Source organism: Diorhabda sublineata, chromosome 8, assembly GCF_026230105.1.
Source record: "Diorhabda sublineata isolate icDioSubl1.1 chromosome 8, icDioSubl1.1, whole genome shotgun sequence".
In the NCBI taxonomy this organism is placed as follows: Eukaryota; Metazoa; Arthropoda; class Insecta; order Coleoptera; family Chrysomelidae; genus Diorhabda; species Diorhabda sublineata.
Window position 1 is genome coordinate 5,794,086 of NC_079481.1, and position 19,662 is coordinate 5,813,747.

At 30.6% G+C, this 19,662-nt stretch overlaps 3 protein-coding genes across 3 annotated transcripts; 1 reads left to right on the top strand and 2 right to left on the bottom strand.

Annotated features, from left to right (window-relative positions):
• Positions 1 to 270: 270 nt before the first annotated feature.
• LOC130448400 (magnesium-dependent phosphatase 1-like) lies at positions 271 to 1,530 on the bottom strand. The gene is made up of 4 exons (XM_056785771.1): positions 1,073 to 1,530; positions 947 to 1,004; positions 589 to 810; positions 271 to 536 (listed from the first exon to the last, which is right to left on the bottom strand). Exons 1-4 carry the CDS (start codon positions 1,110 to 1,112, stop codon positions 368 to 370), a joined length of 489 nt encoding a protein of 162 aa, XP_056641749.1. The 5' UTR covers positions 1,113 to 1,530; the 3' UTR covers positions 271 to 367.
• Positions 1,531 to 1,793: 263 nt separating this feature from the next.
• On the top strand, positions 1,794 to 3,307 carry LOC130448401 (uncharacterized). Its single transcript, XM_056785772.1, has 3 exons — positions 1,794 to 2,436; positions 2,519 to 2,718; positions 2,871 to 3,307. The coding sequence occupies exons 1-3, from the start codon at positions 2,249 to 2,251 to the stop codon at positions 3,056 to 3,058; spliced, it is 576 nt and encodes a 191-aa protein (XP_056641750.1). The 5' UTR covers positions 1,794 to 2,248; the 3' UTR covers positions 3,059 to 3,307.
• Positions 3,308 to 3,618: 311 nt separating this feature from the next.
• LOC130448402 (putative ATP-dependent RNA helicase TDRD12) lies at positions 3,619 to 19,341 on the bottom strand. Its single transcript, XM_056785773.1, has 20 exons — positions 19,308 to 19,341; positions 18,896 to 19,119; positions 18,625 to 18,837; positions 17,006 to 17,252; positions 16,726 to 16,910; positions 16,052 to 16,532; positions 15,905 to 15,979; positions 14,383 to 15,844; positions 13,940 to 14,327; positions 12,121 to 12,490; positions 11,880 to 12,068; positions 11,669 to 11,823; positions 10,815 to 10,946; positions 10,531 to 10,740; positions 10,007 to 10,313; positions 8,374 to 8,842; positions 7,679 to 8,319; positions 5,710 to 5,819; positions 4,486 to 4,682; positions 3,619 to 4,427 (listed from the first exon to the last, which is right to left on the bottom strand). Exons 2-20 carry the CDS (start codon positions 19,076 to 19,078, stop codon positions 4,088 to 4,090), a joined length of 6,354 nt encoding a protein of 2,117 aa, XP_056641751.1. The 5' UTR covers positions 19,079 to 19,119; positions 19,308 to 19,341; the 3' UTR covers positions 3,619 to 4,087.
• Positions 19,342 to 19,662: the final 321 nt, after the last annotated feature.

Genomic DNA, 19,662 nt, shown 5'->3' on the forward strand with positions numbered 1-19,662 from the left:
CCCTAACCAGTTTACATTATGTTGTCATCGTTTTTATAGGGACAATTTATGAGGCCTCTTAATGGTTTGCAGCAAGCCAGAGACTTCTAGTAACCAAACATTCTGGAATATAATAATACTATTTAAATAAGGCTCTAGCTACCATAGTGTCAGCAAATAATTGATCAAACAGTGTATTCAAATAAATTAGTGCATCAAATGTATGTGAATAGCTTAGTGATACATCTATTAAGTTTTAATGTAAAAATAAATTTCATAGTAAGATACTCCTTGCATACAAATTCTAAGCACCATTTAGTGTTTAAAAACTGTTTTAATAAATAAGAAGAAAATAACAATATTTATTCAAATTAAAGTAACTTGTACATTATTTTTTCCTTGCAAATCGTCTTATTCCTTCTTCTACAATTTTTCTATTAACACCATCTGTTACGAGTATTGATGTAACTCCTATACCACCAACATCAACAATATTTCGCGATTCATCATCAAAAAATATCATTTCGTTATATTGAACTCCAGACTGACTCTTGATGCTGAAAAATGATGAAATTTAATTGAAAAACAAATATAGCATTTAATACATACTTGTTGAAATGTTTTGTTTTTTGACCAGGAAATATTTCCAAGTACTTAAAATATTTATCCCATCCAAAAAGTTGTATTAGTTGTTTTGCACCTTTTATTTCTGAAGTTCTGGAAGCTACTGCCAATGTATAACCCTCATCATGTAATTCGTTTAAAACTTCTGAAACTTCCGGATAACATTCTATCTTTCTATTGTTCCTATCCACAATGTGACCACTGGCACTGTAAAAAGGAAGTTACTCCTAGAAATGGCATTATATAAATAATCACAATAGCAATAAACATTCTATTTCTAAGCAAACAATATAATAATTTTTCATGATGAAAATAATTATATGAGATTGATGAAACTACTTACTTTTTTTGGAAAGGTGGTGTTACATGGGTATCTACCCAAAAAGGCCACAGGGTATAATCTAAAATCGATTATTGTATAATAAAAAATATTTGATAACCTAAAAAAGTGATCTGAAATTATACTCACCTAAATCAAATACAATAAGATTTAATTTTTTAGACTCCATATTTTCACTTTTATTTGAAAATACAGAACATACCAAAAAGAAGATCAACTTGTATGCAAACCTTGGCAACACAAATTTATTTCTGCCACCTACCAATTGAGACGCTAGAGTAATAAAAATGAGTCATTACTGTCAATGTTATTCGTCATCAATTTTTGAATTCCCACATCATTTCCTTCAGATTTCAGTACACAGGTAGGTGATATTCTAAACTGTCCAAATTTGTTATTACCATAAAGTTTATATCGAAGATACAAAAAGCGGAGTATATTAGCTTGTTCAAGTGGATCCGCACTGATGATAGGGAGAGAAAGAACATCGGTGTACCCCTCTATATATCTCTCTACTCTATTCTGATTGGATCGGCATGACGTCGAAGTTTCGAGTGGTAGTAAGGACAAAGAATAAAAGTAACATGTTTTGATTTTATTGGCGATTAGAAGGAGACAGTGAGTGGTATACTGATACTCTTTCTCTATCTTCTGACGAATAGACGTTACCTAAAGAAGTAACCTATTCATCACAATAATTATTATTTATTCAGTAAATAAGCAGGCGTTAAAATCTCCAATCCCATATCGGCATTTTTGGAGTTGTATATCAGTGGCAAATTTAAACGCCGTAACCCTCATTGGTCGAAACCAATCTTGGACAGATGACAGGAAACTCGATTGTACTGGCCTTTACGAATGAGTGAATATCTATATTTATCAACAAAATCTCATGTCGACAGATAACTCTCATAAAGATTATATGTTGAAGATATGCATATCACAGACTATACATTTGAGGATCCCTGTTTCTATGACAACGAATCATCTTAAATATAACTTTTTATTTTGATGATACTCTCTACTCTGATTTACTCAATACTTATTTTTTAAAAGATGTACTGATGTACATGTATATATTTAACTCTCCATTTTATACAATCTGAAAGTCTGTTTATCTTTGCATCCTATTTTCATTAGATAAACAGTTTCCGATTTGTTTATAACATTCTATTTTAACCAGGCAATAATTTCAACCGGGATATGAATATAATTTGTTAGTATAATTATAGAGTATTGAAAGAAACATTTTCATGTGAATTTATAGTGTATTTGGTTACCGTAGTGTGATAAAGTAAATAGAAAATGTCCAAATTGCAAATAAAAAAATACAGAGCGATAGGTTTAATTATAAGTTTATTTATAATATATTTGTTATTTCGAAAGCAAACTTATGAATATAAAGCGTATATATTCCTACCAAAAGTACATCCTAATAAACCATGGGAATTTGTTGCCGATTTTAGTAATATGAAGTATCTGAACCCTACAATGTAAGTTATCAACATATAATTTAATTTAATCGAATATATAGTAGGTTTTTAATGATTATTAATGAGTAATTAAAATTTACAGTACAGATTTCAGTATATTAGATGAAAGTGGCAACTATGAGCACTGGAAATACTCCACGGAATATTTTGAAAATCTCTCACATTGGCCATATTTACCGAACCGTTCCGTTGCTCATTTCGATATAAAAGCGTTTGTTAAAAATAGTGAATACTATATTAATTCTGTACATAGAACGTGTTTATTTATGGGGTTTTATTGTTGTAAGTATATCATTTAATTATATAATAAACTTTTACAGATACACACAATTTGGTGGTAAATTAATAAGTTTTCTTAAAATATATTACTTGTTTGAGTAAAAACAAAACGTGCGATGAGATACCAAAACAGTCTTTTCCTGATTTTTTTTTAGTGAACTCGGAAAGTGTATTTAAATTTTCTGATAACGATGAAACAAAGGGGGCATCATGTGAAGAAAATGTTAAATATGAATGTCCAAGTATTTTTTCCCCGTTTTGTAAGAGGGAAGTTATTTATCAAAGAAAATCCATTATGAATAACTTATATAAACATTTTATTGGAAATACCATGCTGGTGTAATGACTATAAATATATTTATATATAAATGTTACATTTTTAAAAAAATTGACTGTGAAAAGTGTTTTTGTGAAATACAAAGAAAAATAGCATTTTTTTACATGTATATTTAAATTTAAGTGGCAAATACAATTAAGTATGAAACTAAAAAGAGAAATTTCTTTAGTTTTTTGATTTCTTGAACTTGTTTGTATTTTGATGAATTTCTTTTTTTAACTTTAGATCTTTATTAAAAATATATTTTTTTCGAACGTGTTGTTATTTTCTCGTTATGAAACTTTTAGTTTTCACAGTGGATTTAATAAAAAGAAAAACGGGAGCTTCATAAAAAAATTATCAGCTATCTAACAAATTGTCAAAATCAGTTGATGCCCATGCCCCCGTGGGGTAAGCAAATGCTTCTGTCTTAAGGTTTGTGAATTTATTTGTATGTAGACTAAATTATTTCCGGTTTTATTGCTTCTTAAAGAGTTGAGAAATTTCCTCCCTCAAAGCGCTAGAAATAACATGATACACATTGTATAACAAATCTTTTATTAAATAAATGAATACAAAGTCCCCGAGAAATCATGCCTAAAAATAAACATCCGTTACAAATAAAACAATATAAATATATAAAATTAAAAATTGTTATGTTAGGGTATTGCAGTGAAAACGTTTCAGTAACTTTCAGTATTAATTTTATTTTTTTAGAATGTAGCAAGTGTAATTTTTGTTTGTATTGATGTCTATTGTGTAATTTAATACATTTTCATCTTGTTTGTATAACTTAAAACTGTTAAAAGCAAGTTTTTAAGTAACCCCATTGAGAAATTGATATAAAATATTTTTTCTACAATCTTCAGAGCTACTTAAAGCATGAAATTTTTACAGGATAACTTTATTTTTACAAAAATTTTCATGTTTTAAAGCCTATCTACAAAAAAAATTAACAGTCTCTTGTCAAAATAAACAATAAAAGTTAGAACGAAATGTGCCGAAAAAAGGCATAAATAAACATTTTATAAAAATGATAATCAGAAAAAGTCACTTCTAATCTGAATCATTCTCAAGTTCTTCATCTAAATCACTATCTAAATCCGAATAAACAGTATACATTGGATCTTCTTCGTTAAGCTCATCAAAACAGTCACTAAATTCTTTCGGGAGCTGTAAAATCTTATTTCCTTCGTTTTCTTCTATTGACAATTTATTTACGTCGTAATGGATATTTCTAGATTTCTGTTTGGATAAAATTAATCTTGGCCAATTCGTAGTCGTCGATTTAGTCATAACAACCCTTATTTCAGGTCCTAATGAAGTGTGTTGTATGGTTTCTATCAGTCTGTATAAAATCAACTTTAAACAATAAGTTTTATCTTTATAAATCGTCCTGTACACAAAAAACATAGATTAATAAATTGAAATTACCATTAACAATAAACACTCACTTAAAATCAAACATCCTGCCTTTAGTTAAAGTAAGTTTGTAATCTTTAATATCAGCCAATCTAATACTCAATTTAACTGTAGATTCAGTCTGAGACCAATAAACATCTGGGGTACAGTAATCTGTACTAGGAGCTGCTGTTATAGAAGGTAATTCCCTTATTCGGTCAGTTGGGGATGTTTCGTTACTAGTTACAACCTGTAAAAGTACATCAACTAATGAACATCAGTACAAAGCACTCCCCTTAAAATATCAACAGTCAAAAATAATTAAAATTATGTTTTTTTTAATAAAAAAAAAATCGTAGAGGCAGATTTGGCTCGAAAAATAATAAAATAACTTTTCTCAAAGAAGATAAACCATCTTTAACTGGTATAAGGAATTTGAACTTGACCGTAAAAGCATGGTTTACCCTGTATGATTTTAAATAGAGTTACACCAGAAAACATAGAAAAAAACGGAAAATCATTATGGAATACCGTTTAGTGAAATTTAGATATATAGTAGACAGTTGTACATGATCATTTGAGCATGAAAAACCTTTACAAATAGATGTTGCGTTGTCTTCTAAAAGAACAAAAATAAGAAATAATGCATCATTTATTGGAGCTATTTGTTTAAATAGCTTTGGAGCTATTTAAACAAAACAAAATTAATTATCAAGTCGATATATGCCTATGAATGAAATCTGGATTTCCCACTACACTTCTGACATAAAATAATAGTCATGTGAGTTGCCTGAACCCATGGAAAACCGTCTGAAGCAAACAAAATCAGCTGATAAAATTATGGCCTCTGTAGTTTGAGATACATCCGGTATATTATCTATTAACTATGTAGAAAAGGGAAAGGCAATTAATATTGACGCTTGCTGTACCTTATTATAAGTCACATATTTTCCAAATCTGATCCCTAGTGATTACTAGTGTTTTTAGACCTGAAAAAATGCTACAGTGGAAGAAGTATTCATGTTCTATAAAAGTAGTGTGAAAAGATTGTGAAAGCATCAGAATGATTATTTGATTCCCGAAGGAAACTATCTACATCTACATTAATAAAACGAAATTAGGTTTAAAAATTTGTTCTTTGTTTATAAGTAGACCAAGAAATATGAATGGATGGTAAAAAATAATTCTAGTTACTTTAGCAAACTTAACTTTGCTTTTTTGAGGTTAATAAATTTATATAATAATAAATTTAGGTGAATCCTTCAAGTGGTACTTACATTTATCAAGAAATCAATAGGATCTCCAAAAGTGAACAGTTCCAAATCATCTGAATTGTTATCTCCTTTCTTGTTTCCTGATTGATCAGTAGTGGAATCAAAACCACCAGCTATATGAAAAAAAAAATGAAGAAAAACAATTGTACTATACATCGAAAACCTCAAATAGAAACATTTTATACAAATATTGATAGTGAAGTTCCAGAATATAGTCATACTTGGGAATTAGCAACCCTTCATCCAAATCTATTTCAGTTTCTTTAGTGCGTTTGGTTTGTAATTTGTGCAAATTAAACCGAAATCTGGCAAAAAACATCTGAAATTATTCATATTCAGGCATCAGTTTGTTTTAAACATACTCGTAGATTAAAAAGTCAGAAAACTTAATAATCCAGAATATTGAAGAGCTGCTTAATCATGTAGACAAAGACCAGGTTATAAAAAGCAAAGAAGAACGGCTGATCTAACTTCAACACTACGTATTTTATATATTCGCTACCATTATGAAGCGTTATTGTAAATAGTCTACTACCCATTGCTTTGTTTGGTTACCATATAATAGGTGGCGTTATCGTTAACGTTAGACATTCCTTTATTTCACTACCGTCTAATAGATGGCGTTATCCGCAATATCGCTTTGATTGAGTTGTGATTTGAGGAAATTTAGGAAGATTTTCTAGTAGCATTTAATATTGATATAACGAGTAAGTTATATTAATCACTAAACAACCTTGTTACCATAAATGCAATGTGTTAGATCGCTACCATCAAATAGGTGGCGTTATTGTTAGTACTCGTATGGCTACCGTCTAATAGGTGCCGTTATCGTTTTTCCTCGACTAAAATGTAGCTTAGTTTCAATTGGATTCCAATACGAGGGAATCTCGGAGTGTTTCTAGTATAATTTAATATGGTACAATGATGATAAAACAATAATTGACAATAGGTGACGTTATCGGTTGAACTCGACTAGATTATAGCCACCGTCTAATAGGTGGCGTCGTATTTTGTATTTGACTGCAACGTCCTTGTGCTCAACTACCGTGTAATGACACTATCAGTTGTATTCGATTGCAATATCGGGTTGTTTGGCTATTGTTAAATAGATGGGGTTATCATTTGTACTAAATTACATTGTTTCGTTTGGCTACCGCTCAATAGGTGCCGTTATTGTTTTTACTCGACTCCAATGTCGCTTCGTTTTAAATGCTTCTAATACGAGGATTCCAGAGAATTTTTTCTATTATAATTAATTAATATGGATATAATGATAGAAAAACGAGCAAGTTACAATGTCAATAGGGGACGTTACCAGTTGCAGTACAGATTATTATAGCCATCGCTTAATAGATGGCGTTAAGTTTGTATTTCACTGTAACGTTCTTTTGTTTTAAAACCAAACAAGAGGTGGCACTACCAGTTAGATGGCATTATTAAATATACTAGAATACATTGTTTCTTTCGCTACCACCTAATAGATGCTGTTATCCTTTTTACTCACCTGCAATGTCGCTTCGTTCCAAATTCATTTCAATACGACAAATTTTCTCTAGTATAATTAGATACGATGGAAAAACGAAAACGTTTTATTGACAATAGATGACGTTATCGGTTGAACTCGATTGCAGGGTATTATAGTTACCGTCTAATAGGTGGCGCTATTAGTTGTATTAAATTGCAGTATCGGTTTGTCCAGCTAGTGTTGATTAGATGGTGTTATGAGTTGTATTTATTTGCACTATTGTTTAGCTACTGTTGAATAGATGAAGTTATTATTTGTACAAAGTTTCTTTGTTCGACTACCTTCTAATAGGTGGCGTTATGATTTTGACAAGACTACTTGATGGCTACTATTAAGCACTGTAGACTAGACTGCAGTAAGGCTACATTTTAATCGAGTTATTATACGAGAGAACTTCGAAATATTTTCCAATCTAATGTAAGGTAGATATAATTGATTTATATTTACCGTTCGCTTCAAAGCATCGATCCAATTCTTCTGTTTTTCTACAAATATAAGCAGCTTCCTCAAGATGTTCGTCCAATTCAGGTGGATCTTGTTGTGGTGCGGGAATTTCGAAATCTTCCAAAATCTCGTCGGGATTCGCCAAAACAGTTCCGCATTCAATCAATATCTGATTGATTAACGTTTTCTTTTCATATAGACCGTCTTTTAATAACACCGAATATTTGGTAGGCGTTATAACAGATGACGTTTCCTTTCGACAAACTTTCAAATATAAAAGTCTGAATATGTCAGTATCGGGTTCGTGGGCGTAGTTATACAACATGTCGGTAACGTTTTCGTCCCAAGCATTATATATCGGTCGTATACCGTACAAACGACATGCTATACATTGGAAAGGTAATTTCGTTATGTAAACGTCTTGGATGTGTTTTAAATTTTCAATTTTTATTAACGCTTCGTCGCCGAAATCGACGTAGAAACATAAAACTTCATCGTCTTGTATTTTAAGAGCTAAAACTCGACAATATTCGTTACCGTTCGGATCTTTCGCTAGGTAGACATCGCCTACTGTAACTTCTCGAATTTTTGGATAGTTTGGCATTTCGATGCTCCGTTGGATTTCTTTTTGCAAATTATTTAACCTGAAATTATAAATAAATTAATAATAACGATAAATAGTCGAAAAAAATACTTACAAATTGTTGAATTTGTTCAACTTCACGTAGATTTCGTCCGGGGAAAAAGCGCTGGTAAAAGTGACTTCGTTTATTCGTTCCGTATCCAAATAAGCCCAATTTTTTTCAACATTTCGTTTCTTAACGGGAACTTTAACGATCGGCGTATCATATTTAGGAAGATCTATTCCAAATTCGGCGCACAATTTATACAAACTATCTAATTGATTGGATTTATTTTCGACTACTTTCTGTATTATTATTTCGCGAGATAATTGAAATCTTGGTATTATAACATCCGAAAGAACAATTTCTTCGTATACATCTTTTAACCATAAAGTATTATTGAGTTGTAAACGAATGTCTCCGGTGAAAATGATGTTTTTATAGTCTTTACTCTCTAACATCACTTTGACGTTGAAGAATGATTTAGCCGAGTAGTTTTCGTCCCTGTATGGAGGTATACAGTTTGCTAGGTAACAATCAATAGCTAAAAAAATGAAAATACATTAAACATAACATGATTTATAAAAAAACAACAACTTATATTGTATAATCGAACCCAGTAACTTAATAAAAATATATTTCAAAAAGATACATTTGAGTATACGGTTCATACAAATAATTCTAAACACTGAATTCTTGACTTTCCAATTTTAACATTAAGCAAAATACAGAGTGTTTCTACTCTCTCTAATACACAAACGTTTTTCTCGAAAGAATAGTTAGAAGTCATTTCGTAACAAATGCTTCTAGTTTGGTTTCACCGTACATTATTAGATGGGAATTTTTTGTAACTTTTTTCATATGTTCATTATCATTGTCACCGGTTTCACCATTTACAAATGTATAGTTCTTTTTCCCAGATCAGTATGTTTTTAGAAAGTCATGGCACACCCCATTTTATGAAGCTTTTGTAGTAATAGCTCAACATCAACAGTATCAAAAGCCTTTTTCAAGTCAATGAACACTGCTACCACATATTGGTTTTTGTCTATTGTGTTTGATACATGTTCTAGTAAATCGACTGTCGTTTATGCACATACAACGACTAACAAAGCATATATATTTTTGACGAACAGTTATAACTAATAAAATCATTTGTTCGAGTTATCGAAAAGTCCTATACTTCTCTAAACCTTCTTGTGTCAAACAGTGACTTGGTATCCTTTTACATCCATTTTTTTGTGCGATTTTCTCAGAAATTGTGTGTTAACAATTTTTTTTCATTTTACAAAACCATTTGGGTGTTTCGTATTCAGCTTGACATATACCACTTGATGAATAGTTTATTTTATATACTGACAATATAAAAACCATCTGCCAAAGTTATAGAAAAACCTTTTTGGAGTCAATATTATCTTCCACCTATTTTTCTGTCCTTAGGAGTCACTTTCTTTACATATAGTAAATCCATCGATATCTTGATTTTCCATTTTCCTTGTTTATTTACTCCATTATATTCAAGGTCATTCAATTTTTACTTATACATCCACTGCGATTCATTTCTTAAATTTAATTGACAATGGTTGTTTCTTGCGTCATTTTCTCTATATATTTCTTCCTGCTTCTACCTCCTTATTTTCAATACTATTCGCTTCATATAAATTTCCTACAAAAAAAAAAAATAATAAGCAATAATATATTAACTTACTTTGTCTCGGTTTGACATGAATATCAAATTCCTTTGGTAAGTAGAACAGTCTAGTCACTGTACTGTTTATAACAGTCCCTTTATCTAACAAATTGATTTTAACATTTTCCTTATCGATATTCAAAACTTCGCATCTATAGTAATTCGGATCTTGTTCATCGATGTTGTGAAAAGCGTAACGTTTACCCAAAACGGGATCAGATACTTTCTTCTTTCCCAATTTAAGGGAAGTACTCAAATCTTCGGTAATATTCGAAGTTTCGTCGTACTCGTGGATTTTATTGTCGTTATCGACGTGTTGAAGTAACTAAAATCAGAATTATTCACTTCAATATATGTATGAATGGACTATATCTAAAATAAATGTATGTATGTATGTTAGGTTGTTATTCTTTCCTTTGTGATTTTGCCTTTTTGTATATGACTAAGCAGCCGTGGAATATTCTAGAACTGTTTTACTATCGACTGTAAAAGTAGCACACCTTGGAGGCAGATTAAATTATAGAAAGTGGAAAGTACCAAACCTTTATAGTAAAGACGGAAACGTCGATGATATTAACAATTTTGAATTTTATTTTGCCGGATTTTGGAAAATGTTGAGAAACGTCCGAATCAGAATTAAGAATGTGCCTTTGGGGACATTCAATTTTTTTACAATATCCAAAAAGTTTCAGGTTCGCACACAAGCAAATGTCTTCTTTTAATTTTTCTTCTTCTTCTGCTTTTTTTAAATTCTAAAAAGAAAAAATATTCATAGAAACAATTGTCTCTAAAATACTCAAACTTCTGTAGTTTGCAACCAACATACTTCTGAATATTTTTGCAATGTTAATGGTATATGTTTCTTCAAGTCCGTAGACGCCACGTAGTTCAGAAACTTCTTTAGAGGTTCATTACGAATCCCATCATACATTATTATAGTTTTCGCAAAATATTTAACCTAAAAAACAATACAAATCGTAAAACAAAATGGGAAAATAAATATGAGTTTAACTGTAGATTTGTATCATGTCTTTAGTTATTTCACTATATGTATGAATCGACTATACAAGTTGAAAACTTGTATTAGATGAAATTGGACCGAATATGATTATGTTTTCAATGGTGAAATGAGCAAAATGAAAGGAGAAATAAAAGATAATTTAATATTTGTATAATCCGATTAGTTACTTCACTAAAAGTATGAACGGACTATAAACTAATGTCAAACCAAGATAATCTGAAAACATATGGAAATATTCTTGATGTCCCTGATGGGGATGTGAAGAAAATGAAACTGGTGGAATAATTTAATATTTGTATAACCTACCTACTCACTTCATTATAAGTATGAACGGATTATAATTAATATAAATCTAAGACAAACTTAAAACTGATGTATTAATTGAAATTGTGCATAATTACAAATATTATTGATGCCTCCCCATCAGTATGAACGGACTATAACTAATATCAAACCGAGACAATCTGAAAACATATGGAATTGTTCTTGATGCCCCTGATGGAGAAATGGAAAAAGTGAAACTGGTGATTATAGAGGTTAATTTACTATTTGTATTGAAACTGTGTCAATTTAGTTGTTTAGTTACAATGCAAACTCTTTACAAAAAATTATTTTTTCATTAACATTTCACAAGTAGTTAAATATTCAGTTTAACTTACCGATTTGGTGACCAAAGGACTCTTGCAATTTTCAAGTAAACAAATAAAACGTTTAATGAATTTCGTCCAAGTGCTTGGTAGAGAGTAATGTATCAAAACTTCTGCACAAGTTATATTTAAAAAAGTATTTAAAACGAAATCGCTGCAGATCAATACTAAAAAACAAAAATTCATACAAAAAATTTCATTTATAAATAAAATTATGATATACCTGAATACGATCCCCCTTTGGCACTTTTCCAAACAACTTCCAAATGCAATATATCTTCGGCACCCAAAGATGAAGGTACTGCTATATAATCAATTCCTCTAAAACCTAGCATTTTAACAATTTCATCCATTTCATGTTCCTCGCAAATGACTATGGTTCTGTAAATTCTGTGATCCTCTTTCAATATATCTAAAATATAACAGCTTAATATCTGATTATCAAGATTAGTAAATCAACTCACTTTCTAATTCTTGTTCCTTAAGAGCTGCATCCTTAAATTTCATGGATATCTCCACTTGTCCGTAAAAAGCCGCTTCCAAAGGATTTCCAATACAAATCAGCGGTACTTGATACAGTTTTTTTATCAGGTGTTTCATATGAGAAGTCCAATGCTCAGAGCACACCACCAATTGTAAAGATTTCGAAAATAATCGGTTCCTCAACATCGATTGACACAATTCAAATATAGCATCCATTGCTTCTTTGTATTTCGTTAGAAGAGTATCACCATCTTCGATAACCAAGTGGCACAACCTTTTGAAATTGATGGAATTGTTCCTCAGCAAGTCAATTAAGATGTCTGGAGTTGTTATTAACATATCTGTGTGGCTCTAAAATAAAATAAAAACGTTTTTAGTTGCTTTTAAACAAAAAAAAAAAAAAAAAAAATTATGCATGTACTAATGAGAAAGATACTACATGGAATAGTCAAATTGTCTATTAGAAACCTGAGGAAGGAATCAAAACGTGGAAGAATTAAATAAATCCAAAAACTGACAGTTCAAGTAAGCAACCCTCCAGCTTCCTGGTTAACTCCTGCCCTCGAGGTACTAATGGGTTTAAGAGATGTTTAAGTAAAAGGAAGAAGCTTCAACAGGAAACTGGGGGGCATAACGAGAATTGCAAAATCTTGTATCTAAGTAAGTTAGAAGATAGTGTCTTGAATTTCTGGAAGATCTAAGGCACTTGGAATATTTACTCCAATTCCAGAGTACCCTTAAATCTACCCTATGTATGTCAGTATATGATTATAGCTATAAAATTAACACGTTGACTGCCAAGATAATTTTCTCAATTTTATTTAATTGCATGAAATCATTAAAAATGCAAATTTACTGCTGAAAGGTATAGAAAATGTAGGCTTTAAAAAAAAATTTATTTCTTAGTTGTGATATTTGAAAAAAAATTTCTTGGTGCGATAAAATATGAGTTATTTCGTAATTGGCAGTCAACGTGTTAAGAAGTTTCACTTTGTTATGGATCCTCCTGAATTAATTTGTAACTAGATAATCTTGTTTATAAACTGGATGACAGCGAACGGTGTACACCCAGATGAACTCTTTTTTTTTACATAAAAATAATCTTTTTCTCGTGCATCAGTCATGATTCCGTAGCACTTCAACTGTTAAATATCACTGACAACATAATAAGAACACTGGGTAAGGTGTAAGCTCTCATATCTGTCTCCTTGGATTACTTCAATGCGTTTAATGTGTTGGATCATAATCTTCTTTGTGCAAAGCTAAAATATCTTGTAATTTTTTTAGGTCCTACTTCAAAGGAAGAAGGCAGACAGTTCATCTGAGGCTGCTGTGTACCACAGGTTTCAATAGTTGGCCCACGTTCAATCACATGCTAATGACTCTCAGGTCCTGCACTACTTTGATCCAGAAGCATTAGTTACATATGTTCTTATACTTAAGTAACTCCTCCTTTTTGCATTATATTGTAGTCCAATAGATAGATAGATCTCTACATCTAACTATAGGCTTTGTTTTCTTTTATCTTTTATTATCAAGTCTGGTTTGCTAGTGTCTTTCTGTCTGTCTGTACGTGTGCGTCCCATATTATGGTAACTATTTGTGTGTTTACTACTGGTTCCGGGTTATCTTGGTACAACTTTTTATCTACTTCAATGTAGCTGTACTTATTGTTTCAATTTCTTTACTATTTCTGGATCTGCTAGTCTACAATTATTGTTTTTAGAGATAATTCCCAATACAAAGATGGGATACGTAGACACTTAAAGTTAATAATAAATCAAATTAAGTGTAACTTACAGTATTAACATGTCCCAGTGGATAAGTCACTAAAGAAATGTTACATTTTTTGTTCTGCATCAATAATTTTGCCAAATCCGACAATTGTTCGCATTTATCCGTGTTTCTACACAATATAATAACTATAGGACCTCCAGAGACTTTCAGCAGAGTAGCATATCTGTCATGCTTTTCCAAAATGAAGGTCAACATACAAGGCATGTAAGCCATAGATTTACCAGTTCTAGGTCCGTGTATCATGAACACATGTTGGTTACGTAAGATAGCGGACCAGGTGTAAATCTGAATACGTCTCGCTTGTCTGTATTGAAGATCGTATAAACTGATGTGGATGTCTCTGTGAAAAGTGAGTTTGGGGATTTGATGAACTGGATTTATCATTAGTTCGCTAAAAATAAACATATTTTGATGGAACATAATAATAAAAGCCATTGTTTACTCACCTGTGTACCAAAACTTTTTGTGTAGACTGCTTTTCAACCTTATTCATGAAAGCATAATCAACGGAATTGATGTTCAAAACAGAATCGACTGTTTCATTTTCTTTGAATAATAAATTTGTTCTGGTTCCCTTTATTTTGGCTACCTTTGAGGTAGTATCCATATTTTCTAGAGAAATATCCTCTTCCTTAGTCCAAATAGTGCATTGTTTACAGTTACAATGCGGTTTTATTTTTAAAGGTTGAACTGGCTGGAGATGTTGAAAATCTGAACTTGGAATATTACAATCTGTTAAAGAACCATCTTCCTTTGAAGAACTACAATCGGCATCTGTTAGATTCGGTTCTTCTGATTGTTCAACTGTTTTTGAGATACTTTCGGAATGAATCAAAGATATTACATCCTTACTGCATTTATTAGGGTATTTTTGTCCATTAAAAGAGTCAATATAAGGATTCACATTCTGTTCTTGTAAATAACCTTCATCAGAAGAAAAATTGCTACCAAAACTTGTTAATGCTTCCTTTGATGGTTTATCAATTACTTTTGGAGAAGTTTCTAGGTGAATATAAGATGTTGTAGCATTATTAACTTCATTACATTTCCTTTCAGACCATTTTATACTATTCGAAGAGTCGTCTGAACTTTGTTCCTTCATTCTAGTTACCTTTAGGGTAGGATCCACTTTTTGTTCACTAAAAGAACTTTCATTTGGAGAATTGCTTTTGACACCTGTTGTTAGTTTCTTTGACCATTGTTCAAGTACTTTTGGAGAACTTTCTGGGTGGATAGGAGGTGCTGTAGCCCCTTCAACTTCATTAAATTTTCTCTCAGAACATCCTTTATTGCTAAAAGAGTCATCAGAGCTTTGTTCCTTCGTTCTAGTAACCTTTAGACTACAATCCACATTCTGTTCACTGCCCAAAGAACTTTCATGTGATGAATTACTTTCAGAACAAAAAGGAGATGTAGCCCTTTCAACTTCGTTAAATGTCTCCTCAGAGGATCTTCTACTACTTGGAGAGTCATCTGAGCTTTGTTCCTTCATTCCAGTAACCATTGGAGTAGGATCAATATTCTTTTCACTAAAAGATCCTTTATCTGATGAATTACTTTTGAAACCAGTTAATTGTTTCTTCGACAGTAATCTTGAAAACCTTTTAGGAGTAATAGGAGATATTGTAATCTCTTTGATTTCATGAAATTTCCTTTCAGAGCATCTGGTACTATTCGAAGAATCTTCTGAGCGTTGTTCCTTCATTCTCTTATTTTTTTCATTGATAGAAGCTTCTGCTTCTGAAGAATTACTTTGGACATATTCTAGTTTCAATTCTTCCTTTGAAGATAGTTCGATTATTTTTGAATTATTATCTGAACAAACCATTTTTTTAGGAGACTTGTTCGTACCAATATAATTTTTATTTATTTTTATTTTTGGGGAACTTGGATTCTTTTTATGTTTATCTAAAAATTAAAACCATTAAACAATAATTCATAATTTCCATTAAAAATTTATATACTTACTTCTTTTGTTAGCTAAAGTTCGTTCAGAACCTGCTGGTCCAAGAATTATTTTTCCTTCCATCACTAAATCTAATTCTTAAAAAAATTATTCCTTAAGTAAAAATAAAAGGATTTTGAAAAGATTAACTGAGAAAAATCAACACTTACCATATTTCCATTTCCCTTTTTCGATATCCTTTTCTTTTCCACACAATTGATTTCTATTTGAAGCAGATTTGATGTCTCTTGATTTATCATCAATTTCATTTTCAGTGGTATCAGAAGTGAAGGTTTGATTCAACTTTGAAGCTCTTCGATTTTTTCTCATCTTCTTCATCAATTCATTCATCTTTGAAGTAGATTGGGCGACATCTTTGTCTGTTAATTGATCAACAGTTTTATTCTCAGTGTAATTAGAAGCAGATTCAATGGCATTCTTATTTTTGGATTGATCTTCAATTGTATCCACAGTGGCATCAGAAGTGGTACTCTGATTCAATTTTGAAACGTTTTTTTGACCCCTCAATTTCTCTATCACTTGAAATATCCTCAATTTTTTTACACTAGGGGATTGATTATCCGGCAAGGGATGATCTAATGAAGTGTTAAAATTTTTTGAATCACTGATGCTGCACAAAGGCTCAGCTTCCTGAAAATTTAGAGATTTGAAATATTTTTAAATCAATTTGAAAAAATTATAAACAAATGAAAAAAAATTGAAAATAAATTGTTGCAAAAGTCGAACTAAAGAAAATTTGATGTAATAAACGAAAGAAAAATGTATATGAAATTAATCTTGAAAATTGATTATTAGAGCATTTTTCACTTTATAGTGTACTTACTTTATCGACATAGGTTAATGTGTCGCTACATTGAAATTCTTCAAGAATTTTAGTTACGATAGTTTTACAAGTTATCCCAACACTTTCATATATTTTATTTTCAAAAAGTTGCGGTTCACTTTGACATATTTTAGAAATAACAGTGAGATTCCTTTCTTTGTAGTTGTTTATAAAATCTGTGACACCTGATAAAGCAAATCGATATTTACAACTGCAGCTCAATAAATCACTAAATAAATTTATAATTATTAATAATAAGTCACTTAATAATCAAATATACCTTCAATTGGTTCTTTAACAATAGCTCCAGTATTATATAAGCAATCTCTAAGAGAAACCTGTTTGTTTTCCTTATTTTTGAAAAGAATATCTCCGAATAGAATTCCATCTTCCTCCTTTTCCAAACTGAATTTGAAATTATGACCAGTCAAAAAGAAATTCATGGCTTCTTGTCGAGAGCTAGGTGTCGGATTCAATACACCCTTGTTAATTTTAACAAGTTCACCATAAGAATTATATTCTAAAATCTACAAAATAAACCATAAATAGCACGGTTCTTTCAAACACAACCTACAGATGCTATATGTTATTTTATGTTCATATAACTTTCATCCAAAAGTTTCTTAGAGAGTTGGTACTTTTTGAGGATGACCAAACTCAAAACTTTGTACCAGTCCAATTAAGTGGTACTTTATATACCATAATCAAATTCTTCAACAAATCCTACGCATTTTTTCCTTTCATAAGGTGGAATTTGTATTTGAAGATGGCTGTTAAATGTTTATGCAAATTTTCCAAAGCACCTAAGGTTTTGTGATGGTGTGCAGTGGAATTTAATGGGTTGATATTGAACAACTGACAAGTCTCCTCAAAAATATTCAACAAAAATTAAGTTCCCTGATTGGTGACAATATAAACTTTTCCACTCCCTCTAGTACTCACGTTGCTTTTTAAATTACTTAGAATTTATATATTTTGTATTGACAACAACTCTTCAAAACAACATCAAGTTTATAACAATCGGTTAAGCAGAACCAGACAAGTATTTTTTCATAACAAGGTTCCCACTCTCCCGCAAATATTATTTGAAGAGATAGACCAAAACTTGTGAAATGGAAAATGCTCAGAATTTGTGGAACAATCCATCTATAATATATAAAGTGCTACTTAATTGGGCGAATTTTAAAAAAATTGCTTTTTTAATTCTATATTTTCAAATACGCCTTTTAGTAGTGGATCTCAAATTCTGAAAATAATTTCCACGTGTTTCTCGGGCCACCTCTGACAAAATTTTTTTCTAAGAAGCTGTAATATAAACAATTCCTGAGATATGACTGACGGCCGTTATTAGTTGCCCACCCAGTACATTTTACACTTGCAGTGATATATGACATCTGTTTTATTTATTGGTATTATATGCATAAAAACTTTCTGTAAAATTGAAGAAAATAATGTACCAGTAGCTCCTCCTACTTTCAATGCTGCCTTGAGAAGAATTTAAAGGTGTACATAAAATCTAGTATCTTTAGCTTGCTAATGACAAAACAGTTTCTGGACACCCTGTATAGTAATCACAAATTATAAAAGGACAATGTTATCAACATTGCTTAACCACACTTTATCTACTTAATTTGTGAAAATGAAGGAGAGAGTAAAGCAAAAATTAATGGTTTTAAAAATATTGTGAAAATTTTTAGGTAGGATAAAGGAAATTTTTTATTGGACGAAGGTTTGTTGGAGTTGGCCCTGATATAGGAATTGCTCCCCTCAAGAGCAAAAATATTGTACTAAAATACTTATTTGAAATTGAAATACTTATTATTGTTTAAAAATTCTGTTATTTAAATAAGGAACCATTAGCCTAAATCACTACGTATAAAAAAACAAATGTTTACTCACTTGATTCACATATTTAACATTGTTTAAACTGGCCTGTAAGGCAAAATGGGGTGTTTTTCTTAGATTAGTTGGAAGATTAAAAACATAATTCGCTTCTTTCATAGTTCCTAGATCAACTAACCATAAAATATATGTAATTTTCCAGGAATTTTTAGGTATTATGTCTTCAATAATGGCCCTATATAATTTGTTATTGATTTGAGCGGCAACAATCTAGAAGTTCATTTTAACATAATTGAATACAGTAACTTAACCAACTGAATATATTTACCTCTCCTTTTTTAAAATAGTTTGAAGTACTATCAAAATCATTTGTTATAGTTACACATTCTTTCATTTCTTTATTTAAGCTACAAAAATTTATTGCATTTTCTTCATTCTGAATAATTATCCAAAACAAATGTGGATTTATAAATGTTGATATCTTTATATCACTTATTTTAGATAAATCCATGATATTAGAGAATTGCTCTATAACAAAAAATATTCTATAGCCTACAAACAAAAAATTCTAATATCAGTTATTAAACGTTATGAAAACGTCTTGTATAATAGAATTCAAGTTGAGAATGATCGAACAAATAATATTTAAAATAATGTTTTAGGTTTTACTTGCTTTTAGTAATACGAGGCAAAAATAGAAAACCGCAAAATCAACATACAAATTTAAAATAATCGAGTACCCTGTAAACAACTTAATAACCTCACTTCTTCTTCCTCACTTTGTTTTTTGCCCTCCAGCTTGATAGTATTTGGCTTGATCTAGTTTTCTCTTTGTATTTACCGCTATAAACACAAATTATACGGATATAAAATAAGTGATTTGTGGTAACAAAACATTACTATGTACTTCATGAATTTTTAATCGAATATATGTTTATTTTTAACTTAATTTCTTAGACTAGACTTGTTTAATTATAGGAAAATAATCCACAAGAAATTTTATTGAAATATCAAGTTTAAATTTATAAAATTATTTTAACGCTGTATAAAATTATAATAGCAACTATCAAATTAGTGATTAAAGATTTACAATAA

Coding starts and splice junctions, on each gene's coding strand:
- LOC130448400 (XM_056785771.1), bottom strand. CDS start 1,112: ATGGAGTCTAAAAAATTAAATCTTATTGTATTTGATTTAG. Junction 1,005..1,072: donor TCTTATTGTATTTGATTTAG/GTGAGTATAATT, acceptor AATCGATTTTAG/ATTATACCCTGTGGCCTTTT. Junction 811..946: donor ACACCACCTTTCCAAAAAAA/GTAAGTAGTTTC, acceptor TCCTTTTTACAG/TGCCAGTGGTCACATTGTGG.
- LOC130448401 (XM_056785772.1), top strand. CDS start 2,249: ATGTCCAAATTGCAAATAAAAAAATACAGAGCGATAGGTTTAATTATA. Junction 2,437..2,518: donor AAGTATCTGAACCCTACAAT/GTAAGTTATCAA, acceptor TAAAATTTACAG/TACAGATTTCAGTATATTAG. Junction 2,719..2,870: donor ATTTATGGGGTTTTATTGTT/GTAAGTATATCA, acceptor ATTTTTTTTTAG/TGAACTCGGAAAGTGTATTT.
- LOC130448402 (XM_056785773.1), bottom strand. CDS start 19,078: ATGGATTTATCTAAAATAAGTGATATAAAGATATCAACATTTATAAAT. Junction 12,491..13,939: donor CACTGGGACATGTTAATACT/GTAAGTTACACT, acceptor ATTTTATTTTAG/AGCCACACAGATATGTTAAT. Junction 10,947..11,668: donor GTCCTTTGGTCACCAAATCG/GTAAGTTAAACT, acceptor ATTGTTTTTTAG/GTTAAATATTTTGCGAAAAC.